We start from the raw sequence: 27,687 nt of genomic DNA, 5'->3' as shown, positions 1-27,687 counted from the left end.
ATGTCATAGATGTATAAGGTGTACACCTGGCATAATTTTAGTCACCCATCTCCCTGTATGCCTCTTGTGAGGAGATGCGCATTTAGTTTGCTTTAAATCCAGAAGTACTTACCATTAATAAAACAGGGGCACTGGTCTCCTGAAGTAATAGCATGTATTTAATACGTACTTCCTGAGTGCATTGAACAGGTGCGCCAGTTTGCCCCAGGCCCAGTCCATTTCACCTATATTTCTAACTTTCCTCTTGATGGGGAATAGCAGTTTAGCATTGAGCGACATGTACTCAGTTAATCAGAGTACTTCACGCTTGGAGAATTTGTGTTTGTGCACACAAAATCCATAATAGGAAGCCATCTTCTCTGTGAATCTATGACATTTTTGCAAAGTACTCAGTTAATCTAAGTACCTCACCACCAACCACCCCTGTTTCAGCGACCACTATTGTGGCTCACACTGCACACAGACACACACACACACTGACTGAATGAGAACCAGAGTCAGTTTTCTCCACACTATGTCCATTTTTCAAATGTTCCTGTGCTTGATGGGGAACAATACTTTAGCATTGAACAAAACGTACTCTATATGGACTAGATTTATGTATGTATCTATATATATGATCTTTTAAAGTTCATAGCCTTTTACATCCTCCAGTTCAAACACTGACTCTCAAGCATACAAAATATTTCTCTTTCTGTTTACTTGTGTTCAATAATACTTACTTTGCATTTAACTTTGCCCTGGGAGACCTATGCTCACTGTATTATGCTTTCTTCAATAATACAGTTACCCAGAAATAAAAGCATTATAATACAACTATTGATTGATTCCAGAATTTATTTTACACTCACAAACTCCAATGACATTATGAACTTTTAATGACTTATAATGACTAAGGTTGCCATTTAACAAATTGGTTATTATTCTCTTTTAACATATTAAGACACTTCATAAACTTAATAACTAGAAGACTGCAAACAAATTGTGGACAGTTTTGTTTGGTTTTTATTCGGGGGGGGGGGGGTTCAGTGAAGCTTGTCTTTAATCTTTGGAATCTGTTGGACCTGAAGACAACTGAGCGTGAAGACGACAGAGCGTGAAGACACTTATTGTAAGTTTGAAAATGAATAACAATTTAAACAAACAAAGAAAAAGAGATAATGACCTTCATAAACACTTAAAACATATATTCTGTCATGTAAAGATCATTAAGCGAATTCAGCTTTACAAAATTTTGAGAATTCATAAAACAAACATATCATGCAAAACAAACACAAATAAATGATTACTTAGAAATAATGAAACTTAGCATTTGACAGATGGATCGGATGAATAGACACTGCAGGCATCAGACTATGGGCATTTCATTATGACCCCAATGCAAACACCCACTATGCCCATTTACCTTCCACTATTACAGATCTCACATTCCCTAATGAATGTGTCTGGTAACGGGACAAAACACCTGGGTCAAAAACTGAGAACTATCCCAAAATCTGCAGCCTGGAACTGGGTAACCTGGCCACCCTGTTACTTTGATTTATTAAACTCTTGTTCAAATATGAGAATGACACAGGAACTAAATTTCACCATCCTGTCCCTATGAGTTATGTTGCTGTCCTTGTCCCTCTCCCATTCCTATCATCTCTGCTTTAACAGTGTCAGGTCAAGACCACGCCAGGACAAAGGCCGCGCACAGACAACTGAGCTCAGCGCAGTGGCACCTGAGTTGCTGGCGCTGAGTTGTCTTGCGCTGAGTTGTCTTGCGCTCAGTTGCTGGCGCTCAGTTGTCTTGCGCTCAGTTGTCTTGCGCTCAGTTGCTGGCGCTCAGTTGTCTTGCGCTCAGTTGTCTTGCGCTCAGTTGTCTTGCGCTCAGTTGTCTTGCGCTCAGTTGCTGGCGCTCAGTTGTCTTGCGCTCAGTTGTCTTGCACTCAATTGTCTTGCGCTCATTTGTCTTGTGCTCAGTTGTCTTGCGCTCAGTTGTCTTGCGCTCAGTTGTCCCGCTCGTGCACATTTCGGTAAATAAGTTCCGCTCAATTGTCTTGCGCTCAAATGTCTCATGCTCGGTTGTCTTTGCGCTCACTTGTCTTAACGCTCATTTGTCTTGCGCTCAGTTGTCTCGCGCTCAGTTGTCTCGCGCTCAGTTGTCTCGCGCCCAGTTGTCTCGCGCCCAGTTGTCTCGCGCCCAGTTGTCTGCGCGATTTTGTCCGCGCGCAATTGTCTATGAACCGGATAATCTTTCTGTTATTCCTCTCAGGAGTCTGTATGTATGGTGATCAATCCATTCCCGCGAACTGGACTTGCAGAAGTGTGAATATTTATAGTTTTGATCACCTCCCACATGGAGGCAGAGACCAGGGTCCCCTTTCAGTTATGTCCCAAAGCAATCGAACTCCACTGGAACAGAATACAAAGGGCTAGATTCATTAAGCCCACCGATCGTGTTTGTGATCGTATACTGACCCGATTTTCCTCCGACCCGATTCACTAACTTTGGTGCCGATCAACCTCCAATTCAATCCGATCCGCACATGCAAATGTAGCCAGCAGTGATTCACTAAACATTTTCAGGCACACCGACTGGGCTGGCCGATCCAAAAACAAGCGATTGATGAGGACCAGTCGCTTGTGCAAAAATCCTGCTCTCTGCCCCAACTCTCCAGCTCTTGCCGCCCTGCTCCCTGCCCCGACTCTCCTGCTCTTGCCACCCTGACTCCGTGGCTTTAACCCACGGGTTAAAGCAGGGCTGAACTACGGTGTGTTCTGTTAAGTTCCAGAACACCCACAGTGCAGCCTCACTTTAAACCTGCAGGTTAAAACCACAGTGAGTAAAAAAGTTTTTAAAAAATTGCACAAAACCAGATAAGGAGTGGTCTACAATCTGTATCAAAGTGGATAAAGCCTCCTCCTGTGTACTTATACAGGAGAATGCTTATAAAGTGTTTACTCGGTGATATTTCACTCCTGTGCGTTTGCACCAAATGTATCCAGGGGCTTCTGCTCTTTGTTGGAGATATGGGGTGGGATCTGGGACCTTTCTGCATATTTGATGGGATTGCTCGGTTTTGAAACCTTTTTGGAGACAAGTGGTGGGATATTTGTCTCAGTTGTTGCAAATTCTTTTACCTTTTACTCCACAGGGTTATTTGTTAGGCCTTTATAATGTGTGTTTGCATACCTGGCAATCTAAGCTTCGACGTTGGGACCTGGCTGCAGCTAAATGTTTGATTGCTAATCATTGGAGACAAGACAGCATCGCCCACTAAGTTGGAGTGGACTTTAAAATTTCGTACCATATGCACCATGGAACTTTCCACTGCAAAAAGCCATGGCTGGTACTACACACATACCCGGACTTGGTCTTTGATTATGGACAAAGGAGACTCATTGCTATAAGCTTATCAATGCGGGAGGGGGAGGGCTGGGAAGGGAGGATTGGGGGGGATGTTAGATAGGGTGATCTCTTGAAGAACCAACAGGTGGGTCCCCTCTTGGTGTGCTCAGGTTCACGGGAATACGGGAGGGGATGTGGGGTTCTGTTTGAGAGTGGATATTGGGTTTCTTGATGTGCTGTTAAGCAGCGCCTTTTGTGCATTCTCGGTTTGCTGATTGTTCTCTGGTATTCTTGCTGTTTTGCATTTATGCTGTGACCGGTATCCCTGTTTGCTGTTTTGTATTGTCTATAATTTTCAATTTAAAAAAATTGCACAAAACAAGCTAAAAGGCAGAAAAAAAAGCACAGAGAGAAAGCACATGCACAGACCATCTACAGGCAAAGAAGATGGTCTGCACATGCATCAGGATCGCGCTTCAGCAATCGGTGTGGTCAGTTTGGGGCGTGCCTCCGATTGCAATAATTTGCATGAGGACACTTCGTGAATCACCTCCACAGCCACAGATTGGATTGCTCACGGATCGGATCTGTGGACTTAGTGAATCTAGCCCAAAGAAGGGGAATGACCCCGCATACATCACACAAATCTGTTCTGCTCTATACCTCAAACAAGAATTAGAACAACGACGAACAGGAATTTGTATAAAACAACTTTAGAGAACCAACCTGCTGAGTGCAACTATCACTAACAATAACAATTGCATATACTAGATTTCTTCATATTCAGCCAAAATGACTAACCCGGAGAACAGTTCCAGGCTTGGAATCTAGAAACACCTGTGGGAGAAAATCAGGCAAAACAGTAATTACTGAGAGCAGGCCTGAGAGGATTAGCAAAAAGAAGATTATCCAGGTAAGAATCTAATCTTTTCACTAATCTTATCCAGGTAAGAACCTAATACATCAACTCAGGAGTCTGTAGGGTCCGTACACATGGTGACGTACCAAATCAATGGTTGACATCTAGGGTGGGAAAGAAGAGACTGCCTGCAAGACAGAGGACGCAAAAGCAGCGTCCTCTCGAGCCACCATGTCCACTCTGTAAAATCTGGGAAAAGCATGCAGAGTAGACCACTTTACTTTTAACGTAGCTTATACGAGAGACCACTTTACTTTTAAAGTAGCTTATGAGAGAGTGGTTATCTATTGTATCTTGTAGGTTATACCTGTTTATCTTTCCACATTAGATTTACAAATTCTGAGAAGCCTTGTGCACGGGAAGCAAATGAAGCCTACAGAACCTCCGGATGAGCTCTCGTGGGTTCCTTGGACTCCACACGCCTCCACATCACATCCTCGTGAAATAGGGGGTCCAGACACACCTTTTTACACATTTCTTGGACCCACAGCATTTCACCGATGAAAACAAAAAACTGTGGATACAGATGTTCTGGAGATAATTTATTATACACTGACATATAAAACATGAAAATTCAATTTAAAAAGTACAATGATAAAAAATACAGTGATAAAAATCTAACTGGACCCTACACGGTCCATGTTTCAGCGAACACGCCTTCCTCAGGGGTCCAATGGTTTGCAAATTCACATATAAAGAATTGGACTGAAAACAATCTATTGTCTTTAAACATGTGAGCAAAGAACACCGCAGACAAGCTGAAGAGGACAATGAGAACCGCCGCCACGTGAGAGGTGATCAAAACTATAAGTATGCACACTACTGAAGGTTCAGTTCATGGGAAGGGATTGATCATCATACGTACGGACTCCTGAGTAGATGTAACAGAATGCACCTTAATGGTAATCCATGTTGGTAACCATACTCTCTAGTTTCCTTTTTAGAAATAGATTGGCACATTGTTATGACATTTGTCATATGAATTTCTTTATTTATCAATATTTTCATAAACTTTACAAGACACCTGTTGCCATAGGAAATACAGTGAGAACATATGAACATAAAATTTAACAAAGAAATGACTTCTTAAGGCAATGTTTAAAAATATATGCTTCTATACCTGTTTAGCTCACAAAAAAGAGGGAAGAGATGTTTGAGTTAGTAAAAGCAAGGAACAAAAAAAGGAAACAGAAAAATAATAAGCAGACTGTAAATAGGTCATTATACTACTATCATGTTTCCCCCAAAATAAGACCTACCCGGAAAATAAGCCCTAGTTAAGTATGAGTCGAGTTAGGCTAAAAACTTGTATCGAAAAACTTGTACTGTAACTATAGCAAATTATAACCTGTTAATTGTATATTATGTATGTTTAACCTGGCTGTAACCCATTCTGAGTTCTTTGGGGAGAATGGGCTAGAAAATGAATTAAATAAATAAACTGATATTCAGCACTAACTAAACAGACTAGTACATGAAGGAGCGCAAACAAGGAGCATGTGTTCCTTAGCGCACTCCTTCGTGTGCCTCCATATTCTCACTACCTTTTCTTGTAGAGCTCTATTTCCTTTCTCTGTTCATCTCCTGACAGCATTGGAGCCTCCTTGTGGCCTTCTGACATTTATTTATTTTATTATTTATTTGGTTTTATATCCCAAGGTAACTCAGAACAAGTTATAAGTTTATATAAACAAGGATGGCAAAATGCAACAAAGCATAGCAAAACACAACATAACATAACATGGTATGGTGAGACATAGCATGACTAGCATTGTATGACAAAACACAACATGACAAACATTGTATTATAAGTGTGGTTAACCTGGCTTGGCAAACATAGTATTATATACAGTATATATATATATAGCATGGCAAATCTAGTATTACACTGGCCAACACTGTCGAAATGAAAGAGCATAGCCTCTACTAATTGAGTGTAGTTGGCTGCCTTCTTTTTGCCAAGAAAGTTTTTCACAAGAACAAATGAAGACCAGGCACATGATTCGATTTCATTCATTAATGCTATGAAATGTGGGTCATTTATAAAGTGTCTGATCTTTGGACCATCAAAAATTCCTGTCTTCAGTTTTTCCATCTTTATTCAAAGCCTTTACAAATTGTTTCATCAGGCCTAGCTTTATATGTAGTGGTAGAAGCATGAGTCTATCTCGTGCTACCAAAGGTTCATTGATTACATTTTGTCCTCCAACCACCATATATTCCTTCGGAGGCCAGAGAGGGATCTTTTAAATAGCGGTAGAAAATTAATAAATTCAACCATATCTAAGAAACTAGAGCTGATGTAGTCTATCCAATGCAATTTTCTGAATAAACACCCCAAATAACCCTAGGAACAGGTAAAAAAAACCCCAAAAAACACTGAAATTTCCACTCCTATAGAAATTTCAGTGGATAAAGCAGTGGACATGAACTTGTCTTCATTCCTGGAAAACTCCCTTGAGGTTGTCACCCATAGAACTACCATGCTGTTAACTCTAGCCTTGGAGAATGATAGGGAATTTATTCTTCATTTGTATTTACATCATATAAATGATAAGTTTTTATGCTCTAATGTTCGAGTTTTTCCAGATCTAGCTCAGAAAACCCAGAGATGTAGGAAAGAGTTCTTGTCCTTGAGGCCAAGAACTCTTGCTTTGGGGGCTACATTTCTTGTTAAATTTCCTGCAAAGTGTTATGTATCTTATCAAGATAAGAATTTTCTTTTCTTTAAGCCTAAACAACTTTTAGAATTTCTTGGATCAAAAGAAAGGTCGGTAACCATGTCTAGCAATGTATGACCTACCAGCTGGCTGTAATTCAGGAATCTAATGCTGTGACCTTAATTAATTTTGTTATTTCTCCTTGGAAGTTTATTTCTTTTCTTGATCCTCATTTTTGTGGACTAAATAAGAGATAATTAATGCTTCCTTTATAAGTTTTATTGAATATAATTTCTGGATCTGTAGTATCGTGCAAAAGCAATGCTTGTATTTAAAATTGAAAATCTCATAAATAAAAAAATCTTAAAAAAAATTAAAAACAAAAAAAAAAAAACCAAGGCACCAAGAATTTTTTTTTTTGGCATGGCAAACCTAGTGGCCTTGGGTGATCTTAGGTGGCCCTAAGCGTCTCCCTAGGTCATAAGAAGTGCCTCTGCTGGGTCAGACCAAAGGTCCATCGTGCCCAGCAGTCCTCTCGCGTGGCAGCCCAACAGGTCCAGGACCTGTGTAATAGTCCTCTATCTATACCCTCTATCCCCTTTTCCTTCAGAAAATTGTCCAATCCCTTCTTGAACCCTAATACCATACTCTGTCCTATCACACCCTCTGGAAGCGCATTCCAGGTGTCCTATTCTGATTGGCCCAGGCGCCTCCGGCCCCACCTGTGGGCGGGTTTTCAGCCACCTGGGCCAATCTGGCCCCATTCTGGAGCCGGCTGGCCTGCCAGATGGGAGGGCTAGGCACCCATCTGATCAGCCAACGATTTCAGGTACGGGGAAGGAGGGTGGGGGTGGAGGGGTCGGCCGGGGGGGGGGTGCGGGTCAGCGGGGGGGGGGGGGGTCATCGGGGGTTCGTCATTGGGGGGGAGGTTGTGCCGAGGGCAGGAGGGCCTGGGATCCCTCCTGCCCGTATTGCAGTGGGCTCCCTCCTGGCCAGCTCATACTCGGCGGGGGGGATCGCTGGGGGGGCTTGGGCTCTCTCCTGGCCAGATTGTACTTGGCGGGGTCTGATCGCCAGGGCAAGAGGGCTTGGGCTCCTTCTTGCCCCGATGTCGTCGTGGGGGGGGAGTGCTGTGGGTGCCCAGGGCAGGGGAGCGTGGGCTCCCTCCTGCCCCGATGTTGTGTGTAATGGGGGGGGTTGGGGGGATTCTGTACCCGGTGTTGTTTTTGACAGACACCGGTTACAGAATCCAGCTTTTAGGCAAAGGACTCCTTCGCCTAAAAGCCCTTGTGTTGGACGTTTTGGGCTTATGCGTTTTTTTGGTTCATTATGGGGTATAAGTGTAGACATCGTGGGGGTGTAATTGTAGTCATAGTAGTTGGCTTGGGCGTTTAAACAGCTGAAGGTAGAGGCAGGCCATAATCAAAACAAGGATGTTTGTTTTGGTTATGGATACTTTCCCTGCTTCTGCTTTCAACGTTTAAGGCCTTAGGCCAAAAAGGGACTTAGACAGTTTTTTGATTATGCCCCTCCACGATTTTAATGAAAATATATTTTCAATATATTCATATATGTTCCGATTCATTTTTAGGTGTGCTATATATTCCTGATCGAATGTGTCCCTGATGCAGGCAGTTCAGCAGCTAAAACATGATGTGCTATCACTGAAACATCTGTATGGTAGAACAATATAAACACACCACTGCACAAAAGGTTGCTCTGTCATTAAATTTTTATTTCACAGCCAATGGTTGGTTCTTTGGAGTGTTTCTTTTCTGATATTTGGATCTTTGCTGCGGTTTTTTTTGTCTCTCTTGTTTGCTTGGACTTTTTATTATACTGTAGATCAGGGCTGCCCAATTCCAGTCCTCAAGATCTACTGGCAGGCCAGGTTTTCAGGATATCCACAATGAATATGCATGAGAGAGATTTTCCTGCACTGCCTTCTTGGTATGCAAATCTCTCTCATGCATGTTCATTGTGGTTATCCCGAAAACCTGGCCTGCTAGTAGATCTCAAGGACTGGAATTGGGCAGCCCTGTTGTAGATAAGTTGAAATCCTCTTCACATAGATTCCATAGCAGGTTTCACATAATTCCACATAACTTTTATATGAATTGGCAATTCTGATGGTTATTTTTACATGTTTTAGTTTGGTTTTTTTTATTTTGTTTGGTTGTAATTCACCTTATTTAATGGCGGAATATAAATAATAAACTATAAACTTATTATTTTATTTTAATTTTAAAATTCTTATATGCTGCTTGCAAACCTGAAACCTGTCAAAGTGGTCTACATTCATGTACAGTAGATATTTCTCTATCTCTGGAAAGTTCACAGTCTACGTTTATACTTGAGGCAACAGAAAGTTAAATGAAATGCCCAAGATCACAATGAGCTACAGTGAGATTTGAATCAGGCTCCCTTGGTTCTTAGATCACTGCTCTAACCATTAGGCTAGCCTCAAACTCCAATTAGCCCCAAATTTAAAATAATAGAATTTTGTGTTCTCCAGTATTTAGGAGAAATTTATTAGTGTGATGCTCTAACACCCAGTTATTGTGAAGTTGTTTTTTTAGTACACAAACCATTTTGATAAACAAAAAGTCAATATATTATTTCACATTATTTGCTATACAGAGCACATTTCTTAACCAGGAAGAGGTATTACACGGATGGGGGGGGGGGGGGGGAGACCGGTTAGCTTTGCTGTCTGGTTTTGTGGTGGGATGGGAGGGAAACCGTGATGTTTGCTGTGCTTCATTGTTAAATAATGCTTTTATGCCTTGCTTCTTTTTGTAGCGTTGCTAGTTGCCATTATTTTGAAAACTTGTTTTATCGTTTACTCTCAATAAAAGCATTACTAATTTAAAAAAAAAAGGAAGAGGTATTACTCAAAACAGAGATATAGAACACCATTTACAGTTAACAGAAAGAAGCTAGTTACCCAAGAAGAATGCTCCTTCATCTGATGCTGATTGCTATGAGGCCCATTGGCATGTCCACGCCAGAAACAGTTTTGGCAAAGCTGGTAGTTGTGACATTGCTGGCAACGATATCGGAAACCCATCATACTTTCACATTGGCAGTAAGAACATTCCACAGGATGGAAGACTTATGACACAAAGAAAAAAAATTTACATCTCATATAAAGACTACACCAAAATGCAAAATATGATTTTTGCTCACTAAAATATTTCTGTGGTGTGAAAGTCAGTATGCCAAGTAGAAATTATCAGGCAACCTGTATATAATTATCTGATTTCTTAATCACTTTTTCCAGTTTACCTTTTAAATCTCTTTTCTACAAATGTATTTACTAATCAGTAAAAAGAATGCAAATCTTAGGCTATTTCTTTACCTGAGACATTTGGACAATTAGCTGACATTAGATAGTGACTATCCAAGTATCTGATACCATTATGGTGGAATGCCCCACTAAAGGGATTATAGCTAGAAAAGAACACCAGAAAATTCAAGAAATGGATAAAGACTATTGTTTTCTCAGACTACTTCAACTGAAATTATGAAGTTGACAGAGACAGGAAACTAGAACTTTCAGGGATGCATGTAAATAGATTATATTTGGTTGAAATGGCCAACCTCCTTAAGAGGTGTGTAAAAAAAATAGTGTATAGCATATTTAGCTGCAATAAAAAACCTAATATTATATGTGTATATACGTAGGACGATTGATTTGGTATACACGTGTGCATATAAGTAGGATGATCAATGTGCCAGTAACATAAGTAGAATGATGGATTATGACATAATCATGGCGGTATTAATAACTCTGTATTGTAACACCACCACAGAGCTCTGTGTATTTCAGTATAGAGCCCACGTATTGTAACACCTTACAGAAGCTCTATGTATTGTAACACCTCACAAGTTCTTATGGTAGTATCTCTACAGAAGCTAATGTATCATAATACCTTTACTGATGCCTTAGTTTTATTATTTACTAAAAAATTTATATATCGCATACAATTATGCGGTTTACATATCACATACATAAAAACTTATTTCCCTGCGATTTCCACATATAACAGACATAACTAGATATCATTAATATCCCCCAATATAAAATATCAATATACCAAGTCAAATCAAATTTCAACAATTAAGAAAGCAAAAATGCATTAGATCAAACGATCTATTTCAAGGTAGGTGACAAAACTGATCCACATATACAGGCAAAACAAGTCAAATTCCAACAATTCAAGAATGAAAACAAGCTTTAAATCATACATTACTGTCAGTGCATTCTGAAGAAAATATTTTCAGGTGGAATAAGCAATAGCATAGAAAGGCATTAGCAAATAATTGCATTTTCATAAGAACATAAGAATTGCCACAGCTGGGTCAGACCAGTGGTCCATCGTGCCCAGCAGTCTGCTCCTGCGGCGGCACTTAGGTGAAAGACCAGTGCCCTGAGTCTAGCCTTACCTGCATACGTTCTGGTTCAGCAGAAGAAATCGGACGGTAACTTTGCAGAATCAGATTCTGACAAGGCAAAACTACTAAATGAATACTTCTGTTCAGTCTTCACCTGTGAAGCGCTGGGAGCTGGTCCACAGCTTCAGATGGGAGACAGCCAGAAAGACCCATTTCAAGATTTTGAGTCTACGCCCAGTAGCATCTATTACGAACTATTAAGGCTCAAAGTAAACAAAGCCATGGGACCGGACAACCTACACCCCAGGGTGCTCAGGGAGCTAAGTGCAGTCCTGGCGGAACCATTATCTGTGCTTTTCAATCTTTCCCTACGCACGGGAAGAGTCCCCTTGGACTGGAAAACCGCCAACGTAATCCCACTCCACAAAAAGGGCTGCAGGACAGAGACAGCAAACTACAGACCAGTGAGTCTCACATCTATAGTGTGTAAGCTCATGGAAACAATGATCAAACGGAATCTTGACACAATCCTAGATGAGGAAAACCTACGTGATCCCCACCAACACAGATTCACCCAGGGTAGATCCTGCCAATCTAATCTGATTAGCTTTTTTGATTGGGTTACTAGACAACTGGATGCCAGAGAGTCACTGGACGTGGTATATTTGGACTTCAGTAAAGCATTTGATAGCGTCCCACATAGAAGTTTATTGAACAAACTGAAATCGATAGGATTAGGGGACACTCTAACTACATGGGTTGGGTATTGGCTGAGCGGTAGACTTCAGAGGGTGGTGGTAAACGGTACCCCATCCAAAACTTCAGAAGTGATCAGTGGTGTGCCGCAGGGCTCGGTCTTGGGCCCGATTCTATTCAACTTATTCATAAAAGATATGATGCAAGGACTTAGTGGAAGGGTATCACTGTTCGCCGATGACGCCAAACTTTGCAAAATAGTAGGTAAAAGCATTTTACCTGATAACATGACGCAGGACCTACTGCTACTGGAACGATGGTCAGCAACTTGGCAGCTAGGCTTCAATGCTAAAAAGTGTAAAGTAATGCACCTGGGTAAGAGAAACCCGTGCAGAACTTATGTACTAAATGGTGAGACCTTGGTCAGGACCACAGCAGAACGTGATCTAGGGGTGATCATTAGTGATGACATGAAGGCTGCCAATCAAGTGGAGAAGGCTTCCTCCAGGGCAAGACAAATGATGGGTTGTATCCGTAGAGGTTTTGTCAGCAGGAGACCTGAAGTCATGATGCCGTTATACAGATCCATGGTGAGGCCTCATTTGGAGTATTGCGTTCAATTCTGGAGACCACACTACCGGAAGGACATGCTGAGGATCGAGTCAGTTCAGCCAATGGCCACCAGGATGGTCTTGGGGCTCAAGGATCTCATGTATGAAGAAAGACTGAAAAAATTGCGGCTGTACTCACTGGAGGAACAAAGAGAGAGGGGAGACATGATTGAAACGTTTAAGTACATCACGGGACGTATTGAGTCGGAAGATGATATCTTCTGTCTCATGGGACCCTCGACCACCAGAGGGCATCCGCTGAAAATCAGGGGAGGGAAGTTTCATAGCAACTCCAGAAAGTACTTCTTCACCGAAAGAGTGGTGGATCATCGGAACAAACTCCCACTGCAGGTGATTGAGGCCAGCAGCGTGACAGATTTTAAGAGAAAATGGGATACTCATGTGGGATCGCTAAGGGAGTGAATTCAGGGGGGCGGATACTTGAAATGGGCAGACTTGGTGGGCTATTGCCCTTTTCTGCTGTCATTTTCTATGTTTCTAACTTTGTCTTGAATCCCTGAAGGGTGTTTTCCCCGGGAACTACAGGCCGGTGAGCCTGACTTCAATTATAGGGAAGATGGTGGAAGCTATGATCAAGGACAGCATTTGCGAGCACATCGAGAGGAATGGCTTACTGAGAACAAGCCAGCACGGATTCTGTAAGGGAAGGTCATGCCTAATGAACCTTCTGTACTTCTTTGAGGGAATAAGCAGTCGGGTGGACAATGGGGAACCCATAGACATCATTTACCTCGATTTTCAAAAGGCTTTCGACAAGGTGCTACATGAAAGGCTGCTTAGGAAGCTGTGGAACCACGGGGTGGGAGGGGATGTGCACAGATGGATCAAGCACTGGTTGTCGGGTAGACTGCAGAGGGTCGGAGTAAAGGGCCAATATTCTGACTGGCGGGGAGTCACGAGCGGTGTGCCACAGGGATCGGTGCTGGGGCCGTTACTCTTCAACATATTTATCAATGACCTGGAAAAGGAGGCAAAGTGCGAGGTTATAAAATTTGCAGACGATACCAAACTGTGCGGCAGAGTTAGGTCCAGGGAGGAGTGTGAGGACCTGCAAAGGGACCTGGACAAGCTGGAAGACTGGGCAAACAAATGGCAAATGCGCTTTAACGTGGAAAAATGCAAGGTCATGCATATAGGGAAAAGGAACCCGTTGTTCAACTACAAACTGGGGGGGGTATTGTTGGGAGACAGCAGACTTGAGAGAGACTTGGGTGTGCTGGCTCTTCTCCAGAACGTAACCCCGTCCCGCTCCTGGCACTCTCACACCAACCTCTCTTCTCTCATACTTATATAATTCCACTGTAGTTCCGTTCCTTCCCTAACCATGTAAACCGTGTCGAGCTCCATCTGCGGAGATGATGCGGTATATAAACCCAAGATTTAGATTAGATTAGATTTAGATCACTGAAGCCATCTGCACAGTGCGCAGCAGCCTCGAAAAAAGCCAACAGGATGCTGGGCATCATAAAGAGGGGCAAAACGACCAGGACGCGGGAAGTCATCATGCCATTGTATCGAGCGATGGTGCGTCCACATCTGGAATACTGCGTTCAGTATTGGTCGCCGCACCTCAAGAAGGACATGGCGGTACTTGAGAGAGTCCAAAGGAGAGCAACGAAACTGGTAAGAGGGCTGGAACACTGCCTATACGCCGAGAGGTTGGATAGGCTGGGGCTCTTCTCTCTGGAGAAAAGGAGGCTCAGGGGAGATATGATAAAGACCTTTAAGATCATGAGGGGCATAGAGAGGGTGGATAGGGACAGATTCTTCAAACTGAAGGGGACAACAAGTACGAGGGGGCATTCGGAGAAACTGAAGGGAGATAGGTTCAAAACAAATGCAAGGAAGTTTTTTTCACCCAAAGGGTCGTGGACACTTGGAATGCGCTACCGGAGGAAGTGATCAGGCAGAGTACGGTACAGGGATTCAAACAGGGATTGGACGGATTCCTGAGGGATAAAGGGATCGTGGGATACTGAGAGAGGTGCTGGGATGTAACACAAGTATAGAAAGCTAACCAGGTAATAAGTATAGAAACCCAACCAGGTCATGCATGTGCAAGACCGGAGGGTTAGGACTTCGATGGGAAGATAGGACTTAAATGAGAAACCAAGGGGGCCCCTTCTGGTGATTCAGACGGGTCGTGACCTGTTTGGGCTGCCGCGGGAGCGGACTGCCGGGCGGGATGGACCTGTGGTCTGACCCGGCGGAGGCACTGCTTATGTTCTTATGTTCTATAACAGCCTCCGGAAGAGCATTCCAGTTTTCCACCACTCTCTGGATGAAGAAGAACTTCTTTACGTTTGTACGGAATCTATCCCCTTTAGACTTTAGAGAGTGCCCTCTCGTTCTCTCTACCTTGAAGAGGGTGAACAACCTGACTTTATCTACTAAACCTATTCCCTTCAGTATCTCATGTCCCCTCTCAGTCTCCTCTTTTCAAGGGAGAAAAGGCCCCGTTTCTCTAATCTCTCACAGTACGGCAACTCCTCCAGCCCCTTAACCATTTAGTCGCTCTTCTCTGGCCCCTTTCGAGTAGTACTGTGTCCTTCTTCATGTATGGCGACCAGTGCTGGATGCAGTATTGCAGGTGGGGGCATACCATGGAACGGTACAGCGGCATGATAACCTTCTCCAATCTGTTTGTGATCCCCTTCTTAATCATTCCTACCATTCTGTTCGCCCTTTTCGCTGCCGCCACACATTGCACAGACCGCTTCATTGACTTGTTGACCAGTACTCTCAAGTCTCTTTCCTGGAGGGTGTCTCCGAATACTGCACCGGACATCCTGTATTCGTGTATAAGATTTTTGTTACTGACATGCATCACCTTACACTTATCCACATTAAACCTCATTTGCCATGTTGCGGCCCATTTCTCAAGCGTGATTATGTCTCGTTGCAGGTCTTTGCAATCCTTCTGTCTTCACTATTCTGAATAACTTCGTATTATCTGCAAATTTAATCACCTTGCTCGTCGTACCAATTTACAGGTCTTTATAAATATGTTGAAGATGAAGAGCATGGGTCCAAGCACCAAACCCTGCGGCATTCCACTCGTGACACTTTTCCAGTACGAGTATTGTACATTTACCCCCACTCTCTGTTTCCTATCCGCCAACCAGTTTTTAATCCACTTGATTATTTCACCCTCGCAATTTTTCAAAGTTCATGCAGGACCTTGTCAAACGCCTTCAGAAAATCCAGATATACAATGTCGACCGGGCCACCCTTGTCTATCTGTCTGAATTTATTGAACAACAATATAGTGGTGTACAGTAATAATCTCAGGATAAAAAAATAGTTCAGTACTGTACTGTTTTCACAATAAGGACAAAAAAAGAAATGTTCAATACTGAGAGTCAATACTGGAATACCTGTACTCAGGCAGTGTCTTCATCCTCATTGTCCTATACAAGTACTGCAGGAGGAGGAGATGAAGTAGATAAGTGAGCACCAGGGGCCTGTACGCAGGCAACAAAAGCTTTTAGCAGCTTTTATCAGGTAAGCAGCGATTCCCACAGATGTTAGCAGGCAAGCAGCATTTCCCAAAGATGTTAGCAGGAAAGCAGCGATTCCCAGCGATTTTCTGGGTAATAGCGATTTTCTCCATTCATGCTGGGAAGCAGCGTTTCTCTCTATGGATGATGGGAAGCAGTGATTTTCAGGATGAAATATCTGAAGTATCGATTTGGTGGGAGAAAGCATGGAAGCAGCAATTTTCAGAGTGAATGTTGGTAAACGTTAAACTTTTTTTTCGATACAGGAAAAGGAAAAGAACTTTAATCATGATGTAATTTTGGGGGGCGGAGTCAGCATGTGTAAACTCACGAATAAGTGAAACCACGAGTACAGAAACCGCGAATACAGAAGGAGAAGTGTACTGCTAATCCCTTCACTAGGTGGACGCTGAGAGGGGCATAATCGAAAGGAACGTCTAAGTCCATTTTCATCTAAGTCGCAAGTTGTCTAAAGTAAAAAAAACAGCTTAGGACACATTTTCGAAAAATACGTTCAAATTTTTTCCCCTTTCGAAAATCGTCTAAGTATACATCCTGCCGATCTGATCGTCCATCTTTATACCACATTTTCGTCTAAGTAAAAAGTGCCTAGAACAAGCCCTGTTGGACATGGGAGGGGTCTGAAAAATGATGGACTGAACACCTAGACCCGGCACCTAAATAGTGGGGTACCTTACAGGGCACTGCTATGAACTTCACAAAAAGGGTGCCATGTCATCATCTCACTACAGCTCCCATATAAGTCATGGTGAGCCCCCCAAACCACCTCCAGAATCCCTTAGACCCACTTATCTACCACCCTAATAGCCCTTATAATAATAATAATAATAACTTTATTCTTCTATACCGCCACAAGCTTTCGACTTCTAGGCGGTTTACAATCAAGAGTGCTGGACATTCAGCGAAATACAATAAATAGATATTCAGAGGAAATACAGAGATCAGAGACCTCGGGAGGCAATAGTATAGAAATACAATTTGCTGAGCGAAAATGTAATATGTACATTTTAGTAGGTAATGTCCGACAGGACCTGTTGGGGATAAATAGCAATGTAAAGTTACGATAAGATGAAGATAACAGATTATATTTATAACAGTGCTGTAAGTTCAGGTGGAATAGGGAGGGGGGAGGGAGAGGGAGAGCGGGTCAATTGTTTAGGTATTTCTGGAACAGGTATGTTTTTAGGCGTTTCCTGAATTCCCCGTATGTAGTGGGCGAAAGCAGTTGGTCTAGGTCTTTGCCCCATAGGACTGCTTGGTGAGAGAGAAGGTGTTCGTGGTGTTTTTTCATTTTGCAGCCTCTAACTGGAGGGGAAATGAGTTTTGGGTGTGTGTTTCTCTTGAGTTTGTTATTAGAAAATGCGAAAAGGTCCGTTATGTACTTGGGGGTCAGGCCGTATAGTACTTTGAAGCAGAGGCAGGAAAATTTAAACCTTACTCGGGCTTCCGTTGGTAGCCAGTGCAGCTGCCGATAGTAGGGTGTCACGTGGTTGAATTTCTTCAGCCCGAAGATAAGTCTGACCGCAGCATTTTGCATTATTTGGAGACATCTCATATTTTTTTGTGAGATTGCTAGATAGGCGATGTTGCAGTAGTCAAACTGACTCAGTATGAGGGATTGCACTAGGATTCTGAATGTTGACGTATCGAAGTATGATTTAATGGTTCTGAGTTTCCAGAGAGTAAGGAAACCTTTTCTGAATAGGGAATCCACTTGTTCCTTCATTGTTAGGCATTGGTCTAGAATAACACCTAGTATTTTCATGGTGGGCTGAATAGGGTATTTGAGTTTATTGATGCATAGTGGGGTTTTATCGTCAAGCGGGTGAGGGGAGGCAACGAAGAATTTTGTTTTTTCTGGGTTGAGATTGAGCTTGAAATCTGTCATCCATTGTTCCATCTCATTTATGGCATTGGATGCCTTGGGAATGGTTTCCGAAATGGAGTTGGCGAATGGGATGATGATCGTAAAGTCATCTGCGTAGCTGAATAGTTTTATTCCTAGTTGGGTTAGTTTCACACCTAATGAGGACATGTAGATATTGAAAAGCTGTGGGGAAAGCGGTGACCCTTGTGGCACTCTGGATGAGTTGATCCAGGTGTCGGAGTGTTCGTTGTTAAAGCGTACCTGGTAAGAACGGAATGTGAGGAAGCCACGAAACCAGTTTAGTACCTCAGCTCTGATACCAATGGCGTCTAAGCATTGCATCATTTTCTCATGGTCTACCAAGTCAAATGCAGAGCTCATGTCGAATTGCATGATCAGGGCATTGAGGCCCTTACTAAATAATAGGCGCAGATAGTCTAGGATGGCAGCGATTACTGTCTCCGTACTGAATAGGGTTCTAAAGCCGGATTGAGTTTCATGCAGGAGAGAGAATTGATTAAGGTAGTCCATTAGTTGGGTGTGTACTAGTCCTTCCATGATTTTTACAATGAATGGGATAGATGCTATTGGTCTGTAGTTTGTTATTAGCGCTGAGGATTCTTTTCTATTTTTTGGGATGGGGGTTATTATTATGTGGCCGTTGTTAGTGAGGAAAGTCCCATTTTTTAGGTTGTGGGTTAGGTAGTGTAATAGTGATATTTTGAATTCTGGTGGTGCCGCTTTCATAATCTCCGGAGGGCACATATCTAGGATGCAGTGAGATTTAGAGTATTTGTTGTAGAGTTTGGTGTAGGTATTCCATTCTGGATCTAGAAAGGAACTCCAGATCATGTCTGTAGGTATTTCATTGTCATGTGAGTTAGCTATTTGGTAGTTGCTGGGGATAATTGTTACATCGTTATTGCTTATACAGTTATTTTTTAGGTTTTTAATTTTGGAATCAAAATATAGAGCTAGGTCCTTCGCGGTGGGTAACTTCGTGTTGTGCTCAGGTGTGGTGTAGCGGCTGCAGGAGCCACTTATATGCCATTACAAAAGGGTTTTGGGGGTGTATAGGGGAGTGCAAATGTTTCAGTATCAATGCAGTGATTACAGGCATGGGGCCTCCTCTCTATGGGTTCCTAACCCACCCCCAAAACGACTTAAGATGCCTCTGTGCAGGACGACTAGGCTTTCCTATGCCAGGCTGTCAGGTGATGATGTCCTGGAGGCTTAATTTTACAGGTGTGATTAATATTTTTATGGGGGTGGGGATGGGGTTGGTGATCACTGGGGTAGTGTGTGGGAGTCTGTATTATGTGTTTGCAGTGCTTATCTAGTGACTTTAGATAGGTTTTTGTGACTTAGACCATGTTTTAAATGGTCTAAGTCACAACGTCCAAGTTCCGTCTAGGCTCTGTTGTAAAACTTTCGGTTATACATGCTGTACGACTAAGTCTAAGCCTGCCCATGTCCCGCCCAAATCCCGCCCTCGACACTCCTCCTGAAACACCCCGTTAGCTATGGTTGTTCATCAGCACTATGAAGGCCTAGGTCGTTTAGAAATAGGTCCAAAACCCGGTTTGATTATCGGCACTTGGTTGTCTTTCGTTTATGATCTTTTTGTGATGATTAGACACCATTTACTTTACTTTATTTTATTGGAAGGTACACCATAAATAATAAAGAGGGGGATGGGGGTATTTATTGTATGTTATATAACAATGGAGATGGGAGTGGAGTATAGGGTTATATATATATATACATCTTTTGTTGTTATTCTTATCAGATATACAAGTGATGTTTTCATGTATAGGTATGGTTTAATTTGTACACTTGTTGAGAGATTAAAAATGAATAAAGAAGAAGAAAAAAAAAAGATAATGATAAAATAACAGAAAATCTCCACTCTGCTTCCCTTCTTCCCTCTCTCACCCACTCCTAATTATCCACTGCTTGAAGTCCTATGTGTTTATGTAAGCTCCAACAAGTCACATAGGCATCCTGTTATAAAATTAGCTCCACATTCATCCCTCAACATGTTTTAAATGTGAAATTTACCATTTTCTACATGGGCAAGTCTGTGCATTAGAGGTAACCACACAAGGCACTGGGGAGGTGGATCTGCCATCAATGTGTCTAGAAACACATTCAGCATTATCTTTTTCTGAAAGCAAAACAAAAATAGTTACTTATGTAGAAAATTTAATACAGTGGTACCTTGGATTACGAGCATAATCCGTTCCTGAACAACTTAAACTTACCCCCCCCCCCCGGTCTGGCACCGGCACGCAGGCACAGATCGTGCCGGTGCCTAGAAGATCTTCCGGCATCTGCCTGCCTTGAGCATGCATCTGCGCATGCTCAAGGACTTCTAATTCTCCTTCTTGCCGATCTAAGGGCTCCTTTTATAAAGGTGCATTAGGGCCTTAATGCGTGGAATAGCAGCGCTAAATTGCCGTGCATGCTAGCCACTACCGCCTCCTTTTAAGCAGGCAGTAATTTTTTGGCTAGCGTGCGCTAATCCGGTGCGTGCGCTAAAAATGCTAGCGCACCTTTGTAAAAGGAGCCTTAAGTATAAACATTCTCATGAAAGATTGGGAATCTTGTCCAAATACTTCAGAGCTAGTACTACTCTTTTTTAAGTGCATATACCAGCATGCTGCTTAAGTTCGCACCTAAACAAGTATGTGCTAGTATTCTTAACATTTACATGCAAAATAGACAAGTAAATGTGAACACCTAGTTTATAGAATTGCCCTATAGAAAGCAAGTGAATGAACGCCTCCTTTAAGTTGCCCTGAAGCCCAGCAATGAGAGCCTATTCTAACTATCTACACCTGGAGACACAGATCCCATTATAGAATACTAGCATACATAACCTGGCATCAAGGTGCCTAAATGCAGCAAAGGCACATGTAACTTACATGTAAGTGGCACCACCACCCATTCCCCGCCAATGTGAACACTCCTTTTGGTTTTAGACATATGCTATGTCAGTGTTTCTCATCTTCAAGCCAAGTACCCCCTAAGTCTAACAAATAACAACCAGGTACTTCTGCCCAAGCTCCGCCTCAGACCTGCCCAGGCTCCACCCCTGACCCCACCCCCATAATAATAGTACTAATTGTAATGCAATTTTTCTATTCATTTTTCACAATATAATCTTAATACATCAGAGAGAAGGTTTCCGGGTCAGCCACGTGCGGCATGTGAACCACTGCCTGCGCATCCCTGCAATGAGAGCCGCTGAAGGCAGAAGGAGGTAACTGGGACCCTCCTCCCCCCCCCCCCCCCCAAAGGCTTTTCTCTGATGTCAGCTCTGTATCCTCAACAAGCAGCTTGCATACCCCTAAGGGTACGCATACTGCGTGTTGAGAATCACTGTGCTATGTCACTTATGCATGCCCTTACAGAATAGCGCTTAACTATTGTGTTACCATTTACTTAGGTATACACTTACCAGCAAGAACTACTACTAATCACTTATTTAGCATTGAAAGGCATACACAGAACTATACATTTTGACATTTATAGATGGTCCTTACTCGCAAGCGCTTACAATCTAACTTGGACAGACAGACTTGACATATAAGGTTGGGGATGCAGAACCCAAGGTGAGAGGAGTTAGAAGTCAAAAGCACTCTCAAAGAGGTGGGCTTTTAACTGGGCCTTGAACACTGCCAGAGATGGAGTCCACCGTAGGGATTCAGGCAGCTTGTTCCAAGCATAAGGCACAGCAAGGTAGAAGAGACGGAGTCTGAACCTGGCAGTTAAAGAGAAAGGCACAGATAGGAGGGACTTACCAGCTGAGTGGAGCTCACAGGGGGGGAAACAAAGGGGCAGTTAAGTGAGGAGAGATAGTGAGGGACAGCTAAGTGAGTGAATTTGTAGATCAGTAAGGGGAGTTTGAATTGTATGCAGAAAAGGATTGGAAAGTCAATGAAGTGACTTTAGGAGAGGGGTAACATGAGTATTGCGGTTCTCCTGGAATATGAGTTGTGCAGCCGAATCCTGGCTGGATTGGAGGGAAGTGAGATGGCTAAGCAGAAGGCCTGAGAATAACAAGGTAGGCCTGGGAATGTGATGAGTAAACACATTTCTAAGTATGGGGCGAGTACACACATTTCTAAGTCTAAGGTAGGTTCACACTGTAATTCCGGGTCTAGGGAGGGTACACACATTGCAAGCTGTACTAAAAGAATTAAAGTAGCTCAAACAGTTATTTCCCCACAGAGTACAAACACTTTCGAACCTAGGGTAGGTACACTTTGCAATACTGGGTCTAGGGATGGTACACAAACTACAAGTAGTACTGAAAAGGTCCACGCAGCTCAAGCAGGAACAGCCCCAGGGAGGCATAGCAAACATGCTACATGGAGGGCTATGTACGTCAACGCCCATAGTTTGGGCAACAAGATCCTAGAACTTGAGACTGAAATGAGAAACGCTGACCTGGATGTGGTGGCGATATCTGAGACCTGGCTCACCGACTCCCATGGGTGGGACATGGTGATACCAGGATACAACCTCCTTCGCCAAGACAGGGAGGGCAGAATGGGAGGTGGTGTAGCATTATACACTAAGGATGATATTAAAGTCACCAGAATCACAGATATCAGGTACACAGGGGAATCCCTTTGGGTAAATTTGGCAAGGGAGAATGACAAATGCCTGTATCTTGGCATAGTTTACAGACCCCCAAGGCAACAGGATGACATAGATATAGAACTAATCAGTGACATAGAGAATATCACCTTGCGTGGGGATACAGTGTTGTTAGGAGACTTCAACATGCCTGATGTGGATTGGAACACACTTTCCTCTGCATCCAGCAGCAGCAGGAGACTATTGAACTCCATGAAGGGAGCTAAACTGAGGCAACTGGTATTGGAGCCAACGAGGGAACAGGCAATACTGGACCTATTGCTTACCAATGGTGGAAGTGTCACTGAGGTCTCAGTGGGCGACATGTTGGCCTCCAGCGACCACAATATGATATGGTTCAAGCTCAGGAAGGGTTTCGCCAAAACTAACACATTGACCAGGGTCCTTAGCTTCAAGAATGCCAACTTTGAGGGTATGGGGGATTTCATCCATCAAGCACTACAAAACCAAGCAGGAACAGATAACGTAGAGGAACTGTGGTCAACTCTGAAAGTTACCATTCAGGAGGCGACAAATCGCTATATAAAATCAGTGAGTAAACGGCGTAGGAACAATAAGCCACAATGGTTCTCTGCGGAGATCTCGGACCTCATAAAAGAGAAGAAAAAAGCGTTCATCTCCTACAAACATAAAGGATCTCAGGACTCTAGAGAAGTCTATTTGACTAGGGCAAGAGCCGTCAAAACAGCAGTTAGAGAGGCCAAAATCCGAATGGAGGAAACTTTAGCAAAGAACATCAAGAAGGGCGATAAATCCTTCTTCAGGTACATTAGCGACAGAAACCGCAGCACAAGCGGGATAGTACGCCTTAAGAAACCAGACGGGACCTATATAGAAGCAGACTCGGAAAAAGCTGAACTGTTAAATGAATACTTCTGCTCGGTCTTCACCCACGAGGCGCCAGGTTCCAGCCCTCAACTACAAAAAAAGGATGGCTCAGTAGACCCGTTTAGTAACTTCAAGTTCACAACAAGCAGTGTCTACTGTGAGTTGTCAAAACTCAAGGTTAACAAAGCAATGGGGTCAGACAACCTACACCCCAGGGTGCTCAGGGAGTTAAGGGACGTCCTGGCGGAACCACTATCCGTGCTCTTCAATCTCTCCCTTAGTACAGGTAGAGTCCCGTTGGACTGGAAAACGGCTAACGTCATTCCACTCCACAAAAAAAGTTGCAGGACAGAGGCTGAGAACTACAGACCAGTGAGTCTCACATCAATAGTGAGCAAACTAATGGAAACTCTAATCAAACACCAATTAGATATGATCCTGGACGAGGAGAATCTGCGGGATCCCCGTCAGCATGGATTTACCAAGGGGAAATCCTGCCAATCCAACTTGATCAGCTTCTTTGACTGGGTGACGGGGAAGCTCGATGTTGGAGAGTCCTTGGACATTGTATACTTGGACTTCAGCAAAGCATTTGATAGTGTCCCCCACCGCAGGTTATTGTGCAAAATGAGTTCTATAGGATTAGGTGACACTTTGACTAAATGGGTTGGGGACTGGCTTGGTGGTAGGCTTCAGAGGGTTGTGATAAACGGCATCCCCTCTGTAACGACGGCAGTGATCAGCGTTGTGCCGCAGGGCTCGGTCTTGGGCCCAATCCTTTTCAATATCTTTATAAGAGACTTGACTGAGGGGCTTCGCGATAAAATAACGTTATTCGCCGATGACGCCAAACTGTGTAACATAACAAGCAAGAGCACAACGGACAATATGAAACACGACCTACTCCTATTGGAGCAATGGTCTAGGACCTGGCAACTGAGCTTCAATGCCAAGAAATGCAAAGTCATGCACCTTGGCAGTCAAAATCCATGCGAGACTTACACCCTAAATGGTGAGATCCTAGCAAGGACTGTTGCAGAACGGGACTTGGGGGTAATCATCAGTGAAGACATGAAGGCTGCCAATCAAGTGGAGCGGGCTTCATCTAAGGCTAGGCAGATCATAGGATGTATACGTAGGAGTTTCATCAGCCGCAAGCCTGAAGTCATTATGCCATTGTATAGATCCATGGTGAGGCCTCATCTGGAATACTGTGTACAATTCTGGAGGCCTCATTACCGCAAGGATGCACTGAGGCTTGAGTCAGTTCTGCGAATGGCCACCGGGATGGTCTCGGGACTCAAGGATCTCCCGTACGAGGAACGGCTGGATAAATTACGGCTATACTCACTCGAGGAACGCAGAGAGAGGGGAGACATGATCGAGACGTTCAAATACCTCACGGGCCGTATCGAGGTAGAAGAAGATATCTTCTTTTTCAAAGGTCCGACGGCGACAAGAGGACATCCATGGAAAATCAGGGGCGGGAAATTGCACGGCGACACCAGGAAATACTTTTTCACCGAAAGAGTGGTTGATCGCTGGAATAGACTTCCACTTCAGGTGATCGAGGCAAGCAGCGTGCCTGATTTTAAGAAGAAATGGGATCGTCACGTGGGATCTCTGCACAGAGATAAATAGGGGAGGGTCATTGGGGTGGCAAGACTAGATGGGCCGCGGCCCTTATCTGCCGTCTTTTTCTATGTTTCTAGTCTAAGCAAGAATTGATGAGGGCGTGGATAAGTGTTTTTGTAGTGTGCTCAGAGAGGAAAGGTCAGATTTTGGTAATATTATAGAGGACGAAGCGGCAGGTTTTAGCAATATATTGTATCTAGGCAGTGAAGAAGAGAGAGGAGTCAAAGATGACCCCGAGATTATGAGCAGTCAAAACAGGAAGGATTAAAGTGTTGTCCACAGAGACTGAGAACAAGGGAAGCAGAAAGGTGGGTTTAAGCAGGAAGATGAGCAGCTCTGTTTTAGCTATATTCAATTTTTGATGGTGGTGAGACATCCAGGTAGCAATGTCGGACAGGCAGGTTGAAACTCTGGTCTGGGTTTCAGTAGAGATACCTGGCGCAGAGAGGTAGATCAGGGAGTCATCGGCATAAGAGGAGATACTGGAAGCTGTGGAAGGAGATCAGTGCTCCAAATGAGGAAGTGTAAATTGAGAAAAGGAGTGATCCCAGGACAGAGCCTTGAGATACACCAATCGATAGTGGGAAGGCTGTGGAGGAGGAACCAACATTGCATATACTGAAGGTACGATGGGAGAGATAGGAAGAAAACCAGGAGAGGGCAGAACCCTGGAGTCTCAACAAGGACAGCATATTAAGAAGCAGTCGATGATTAACAGTATCAAAGGTGGCAGACAGATCGAGAAGGATGAGGATAGATTAGAGACCTTTGGATCTGGCCAAGAACAGGTCATTGAAAACTTTAATAAGGGCAGTTATCACGGAATGCCGTAGGCAGAAGCCTGACTAAAGCGGATCCAGATTAGCATGGGATGAGAGGAAGTCCAAGCAAGGGCGGTGAACAGCACATTCAAGTAACATGGATAAGAAGGGAAGGAGGGAGATGGGGCAATAGTTGGAGGGGCACGTGGGGTCCAGTGAGGGTTTCTTGAGTAGGGGTGTGACTATGGCATGTTTGAAGGCATCAGGGACAATTGCAGTGGAGAGTGATAGGTTGAGAATTGGATAGATAGGAGGGATGTCTATGAGACATCTATGAGACAAACTTGGTTCTTTTTATTACATAGATCTTTTTGGACCCCAGTTCGTTTACAAAAGTTGGATAGCTCTAAATCTAATAGATGCTGGCACTATAATCTAGAAGTGGGGACATTGGATCATCTAATTTTTTATTGCCCCTGCATTAGGAATTTTTGGAATTCAATTTGGTCTCAAATAAATTGCTTATTGGAAAATCATGTGAAAATATCATATGATACTGTTCTGTTCGGTATGTCTATGAGGAAAAAAAGTCAATTATGAGCACATAACAATAAGCTTTTGATGATAATGACGGGTGTTGCTATGCAACATATTACTAACAACTGGAAAAATTATAGTAATCTCAATTATACGTTTTGGTGGAATTCCCTGTGTCATATTTACAAGATGGAAAGAGCAATTGCAATACAGAAAGGAAGTTATAAATTTTTTTTAAAGATATGGAGACCGATGGTTGATTTTTGTAGTGAATAGGCATCATTTTTCTTTGATAATATACATAGGGGGGTGGGGGGATTGGAAGATAAGATGTAGCGAAATTGAAATTTTGAAGGAATATGATAGTTTTAATAATTATATAGAAAGATGGGAGGGGGAGGGTTTTTAATTAATTTACATATTAAGAATATAATGTATGATGTTCAAGTGTTATATGATAGTATTTCATGTTGTTCTTTTTGTGCACTTGATGTAAGCTTGAAAAAGAATAAAGAATTAAAAAAAAAGGGATGTCATAGGGCGAGATATCACTGAGTAAGTGAGTGGGAATCGGATCGGAGGAGCAGGTAGAGGGTTTGGAGAATGAGAGATGTGTGGTTTCCTCCTCAGTGATCTCAGAGAAAGAGGAGAGGGTGGCAGGTATTGAGGGGAGGTTAGTAGATGGAGGGAGGGGAGGGGGAAGCAGCCTGGTAGAGAAATCAAGGTGAATGTTCTTAATCTTATTGTAGAAAAACCTCTGCCATTGTCTGGGGAGAAATTGAAGAGAGTGAGGGTGCTTTGAGTAGGGAATTTAGTGTGGTAAAGCGATGGAGAGGATTGGAGCCAAGAGAAGTAGTTAAGTAGATATAGTATTCTTGTTTGGCCAGCGAGAGAGCAGACTGGAATGATGTCAGCATGAATTTGAAGTATATGAAGCTGGCATGTGCATGAGATTTAAGCCAAAGATGTTCAGCGTAACGGGCACATGAGCGCAGGTAGCTGATGTGAGGGGTGAGCCAGGGTTGGGGTTTGGCACACCTAACAAGACGTGAGATTGGAGGAGCAAGGGTATTATAAGAGAGGACGGCTTCGTTGATAGTCTTGTGTGATATAGTAGTTGAGGAGACGGAAGAGATAGTAGTGGAGGTCAATATCCTGAAAGTTCTTGAATGTGTTGGTAGCAACTGGCCAGATCAGGGGGGTAGGGTAATGAATAGTCAATGTTAACAGG

General features: G+C 43.2%; 1 protein-coding gene across 11 annotated transcripts in view; it reads right to left on the bottom strand.

The window, feature by feature from the left end:
* The window catches only part of DTNB (dystrobrevin beta), a 420,990-nt gene that overhangs the window by 290,568 nt on the left and 102,735 nt on the right, over positions 1 to 27,687 (bottom strand). For all 11 annotated transcript variants that reach the window (XR_004538818.1, XR_004538816.1, XR_004538817.1 and 8 more), the window contains 2 exons: positions 20,089 to 20,194; positions 9,861 to 10,027 (listed from right to left, as the gene is read on the bottom strand). Coding sequence is in view for 8 of the 11 variants with exons in the window: in XM_033938256.1 (XP_033794147.1) it covers positions 9,861 to 10,027; positions 20,089 to 20,194 (273 nt within the window). In the remaining 3 variants the exon portion in view is untranslated. The remainder of the gene's footprint in view (positions 1 to 9,860; positions 10,028 to 20,088; positions 20,195 to 27,687) is intronic.

This window comes from Geotrypetes seraphini, chromosome 3 (genome assembly GCF_902459505.1).
Source record: "Geotrypetes seraphini chromosome 3, aGeoSer1.1, whole genome shotgun sequence".
In the NCBI taxonomy this organism is placed as follows: Eukaryota; Metazoa; Chordata; class Amphibia; order Gymnophiona; family Dermophiidae; genus Geotrypetes; species Geotrypetes seraphini.
Note: the sequence above shows the minus strand (reverse complement) of the source record. Positions and strands in the feature narration are given on the sequence as shown.